General features: G+C 36.3%; 1 protein-coding gene across 1 annotated transcript; it reads left to right on the top strand.

Moving 5' to 3' along the window:
* The first annotated feature begins 1,668 nt into the window (after nt 1-1,668).
* Nucleotides 1,669-3,213, top strand: LOC125421050 (cell division protein FtsZ homolog 1, chloroplastic-like). Its single transcript, XM_060819834.1, has 5 exons — nt 1,669-1,752; nt 2,154-2,253; nt 2,502-2,632; nt 2,811-2,943; nt 3,086-3,213. Exons 1-5 carry the CDS (start codon nt 1,669-1,671, stop codon nt 3,211-3,213), a joined length of 576 nt encoding a protein of 191 aa, XP_060675817.1.
* The last annotated feature ends 1,069 nt before the right edge of the window (nt 3,214-4,282 follow it).

Below are 4,282 nucleotides of genomic sequence, written 5' to 3' on the forward strand. Positions count from 1 at the left end.
GTCAGTGGTTAAACAACACATTTTCGATCAAAATAAGATGCTGTTGGTACAAGTCATTTTTAGATGCTTTTGATTCTGCCTTGGCTGGATTCCATGTCCTCTTAATGATATTCATTGAGTTCATGAAGTGTTGGAACCATTCCTTGATGCCTGGAGTCCAAATTTGTACGAAAACAGCTATCTGGGTCCGTTTCGGTACGGCTTCCACCACTCGGATGCTTAAAACAGGCATTGCCTCTTCTAGTATGGACAAGCTCTTCTAAGAATTAAATACTCCCTGTGTAAATGCTCCTATATTGTCCTTAAACGCATTAGCTTGAGCTCTAGTGATCGGCCTAGTCTTCATCCGTATTGGATCGATACCCTAGTAGGTTGTCGGTTGTACGGGCTCAGACAGATTCTCATCACACATATATATATAGGAATATGTATATACTTATTAAAAGATTGTGTTTATATATATATGACTATATATATGTGTAAATATATATGAATACGTATATATAGGATGATTCCACCATCCGGACCATCCGCATGCGGACCAAGATAAAAGAGGATGGTTTTCCCAACAACCATCGTCAAAATCCTCATCTTTTCTCTTGGTCTGCATGTGAGCAGTTGATAGCTAGACTCTATATATATATGTGTGTATATACTTGCTAAAATATTTTATACTTGCTAAAAGATTTATATATATATATATGAATATATATGTGAGTATGCAAGTATAATTAAATTTGTGCATATATATGTATATTTATGTGTATATTCATTCATTTAATTTGTTATTACCAAAAGTTGGATTTGAAGGGGTCAGTTAACCGATCATTGTTAGTTAAGTATTTTATAAAATTTCAAAAAAGGATTAGAACCTTATGTTGAATTGAGAATAGAATAATGTTTTGTTTATCTATTTGCTTACTTAATTATGTGGTTTATTTATTTGTTACAACATTTAATTACATTTTAAAGTATAATTATGAGGAGTGACATTTTTGGTAACTATATATATAATATATTTATTTCACGTGATTAGTTAATCTGTAGATGTACCATACAATACTAGTATTTTGTATTGTTATACTTATGAATTAGCGCACAAGTCACATACATAGTCATTCATTATGAGCTATGGTGAAAGAGGCTAGGTAGGTATTTTGCAGTGACAACAATAGCCAAAGGATGGCGGGTTTAGCCATGCCTATGAGACCTAAGATAAGGTTGGAAGGTTTTTACACAATGAGCATCAACTGCTATCCTTGGCCATACGATGGTAGGTTATTCAGCACCCAAACCATTAGAACACTAAGGGCATGTTTGTTTCACCGAATTGGGCCGGTCAGGATAGGATTATGTCCCAGTCCGGTGTTTGGTAGCAACATATAGGGATTGGGACAAGTTGACCTCTATAATGAATTAGTCCCCCGATCGAAGGATTAAACTGACCCTCTCTCCCCCCTGGGTCAGTTTTGTCCCAAACTCACCAAGGGTCTCGCTGTCTCTCGTTGTTTCTCGCTGGTCTCGCCTTCAATTCCCACTTCGTTTCACCACCGCAAAACACCTTGCTCCTCTTCGAGTCTTCTCAGGACGTGCATTCCTCAGAGTAACAGAAAGAGGGGTGGTCTTCGACGCCACTCTGTAGGAGTCGTAAGCTGTTCCTTTGCACCCATGGAATCCGCTAAAATTAAGGTGGTCGGTGTTGGTGGAGGTGGCAACAATGCCGTCAATCGCATGATTGGTAGCGGTTTACAGGTGGGTTCTCGGTTCAATTTTGTGCGTTCTGGTTAATGCCTTGAAATTTCTTCTATTTCTTGCTGATAGTGTGTGTAATTGGTGTAATTTGTTGAAAACCCACTACGTGCTTATATTTCAAAACACAGGCATTTGAAGCTAAACATTTGGTATATTAAAAGAAAATTACGTCTTCTAGTTAATTTCCTACCGGTGGGTTATTTTCTTTTGACTTAATTTGGTGAGTTTGGATTGAAGTTTTAGATTTTGCTTCAGTGAAGAATTAATTTTTAAATAACTGCTACATGAAGTGGCTATATGGGACTTTTTACTTTACAATATGTTGGAGAAGCCTTCTTGTTTGCTTGCAAAGTTGCAATTAGTTGATTATTGACGGTAACGTTTCTCTGCTTTGAGAATAGGCTGTAGATTTCTATGCCATAAACACGGGCTCTCAAGCACTTGTACATTCTACTGCTGAGAACCCACTTCAGATGGGAGAGCTTTTGACTCGTGGACTAGGTGAGGCATTATCCTTCTGCTTGACAAAAATCCCTTTGGTGTGTGCATGCTCATGTAGTTGACCATGCCTAATGTATGCATCAGTATTACAATTGGAGCCAAGTGAATTGGTGTTTTTGGTATAACTAGTCTTGCTTTTTTGTAGTATTTGTGTGTATGTAGGTAAGGGTGAGAATCCACTTTTTGGGGAACAAGTAGCAGAAGAATCAAAAGAGGGAATTGCTAATGCTATCTTGTATTTATAACAGCTGGTATGGGTGGAGGGACAGGTTCTGGTGCTGCCCCTATTGTTGCTCAGATTTCCAAAGAGGCAGGTTATTTGACTATTGGTGTAGTTACCTATCCTTGTAGCTTTGAAGGACGTAAGAGATCCATACAGGCAGGTGTCACTTTGGCCCTTATTTCAAATAACATAAAGATGTGTATTTAGATATATACTAAACAAGAAATTTACTCAAATTGAGAGAAGTTCTTTCTATTGATGCTTTCTTGTGTATTTCTTGTTGTGAAGTATTTGGACAATACAATTGTTATGCCTTGGTTCTGTTTCTTTTCAGGCATTGGAGGCTATTGAAAAATTGCAGAAAAATGTTGACCCTCTTATAGTGATTCCCAATGACCGTCTGCTTGATACTGCCGATGAGCAAACACCACTTCATGATGCTTTTCTTCTTGCTGATGATGTTCTACGTCAAGGAGTGCAAGGAATTTTTTCTTTTTTTTTTTTTTTTTTTGGGTCTGTGTGCATGTGCGTGTGTGTGTGTTGGTGGTGGAGAAGTTTGACACTGCTGCAAAAATCAAGGTGATTAAAGAAGGGCCTTTACCAATCTAGGACGGAAGGAAGCTAAAGAGCTGGTTGAGAAGGCACCTGTTTTGGTTAAGCAAGGAGTTACCAAAGAAGAAGCAAATGACATGATAGAGAAGAGAAAGGCTGCTGGGGGAGTTGCAATTATGGAGTAAAAATTTTCTGCAATGTTTTTATATCCTTGGTTTTGTTGTAGTTGGTTTTATGGTATTAGGAAAATCTCAAATTTCAAATTATGAAAATTTTGTAATGTGGCTGCTTGGTGGACGTTCATCTATCTTGGTGAAAAGATAGAAGGAATAAATTATATTTTGAGCTTTCATGGTTGCAAAGTCGCTAATCATACACCGTCATTCATATGGACAAAAATTTTCTGCTGTAGTTTATTTGGGTTCTAAAGTGGAACCTAAATCTGGAAAATGTTATAATTTTATTTTAATTTATTTCTAAAATTATATATTAATTTAATTTGTAGGTGTTAAAAAAAATTAAAATTTGTATGTAAATATAAATATATAAATTTACAATTTTAATTAAATATAATATTTTTTTTATGAAAATATAAATATAATTTTTAAAATTTTTATTTTTAAAAAACTTAAAATTAAAATTATAAAATAGTCCAATCTAGTATGATTCTGCATCAAACATGGGACAATTATTCTATTATTCAGTTTGAAATTATGCCAAACACAGTACTATATTATTCTATCCTGTCCGATCCCATCCGATCCGAACCTGTCCTGTCCGATCCGGACCTATCCTGCATACCAAACGCCACCTAATGGGACCAATGCAGGTTCTCTTCTCCCTCCCCTGTCTGTCAAGTGGTGTTTAGGACGCCAAGCATCAATTGGCAGCACTAGTATATACATGGTGCATTAGGTGTCCTGTCAATGTATATGTATATATATTATGTTGTCATGTGTACCACATCATATAGAGGGAGCGACCCAATTCGGTTCATTAACAGCCTAGTCTTTTAGTTCTACTGCCTACGAGACCAGTAGTTTGGACGGCTACTATAGGCTATCATCCCCGGTCATATTGGTAGCAATGTACTTACGATAGCTGATATCATGAGACCGTGCATTAGCATATTATCTGGTACATCAGGCGTATCCCCGCTATGAGTGTGTGAGTTATGTAATGTAATTATAAATTTTAGTTCTATTTCACCTATTTATGATTATGATTTTCTATTATTATTATTACTATTACTAT

The sequence above is a fragment of the Ziziphus jujuba genome, chromosome 8 (assembly GCF_031755915.1).
Source record: "Ziziphus jujuba cultivar Dongzao chromosome 8, ASM3175591v1".
Taxonomy (NCBI): Eukaryota; Viridiplantae; Streptophyta; class Magnoliopsida; order Rosales; family Rhamnaceae; genus Ziziphus; species Ziziphus jujuba.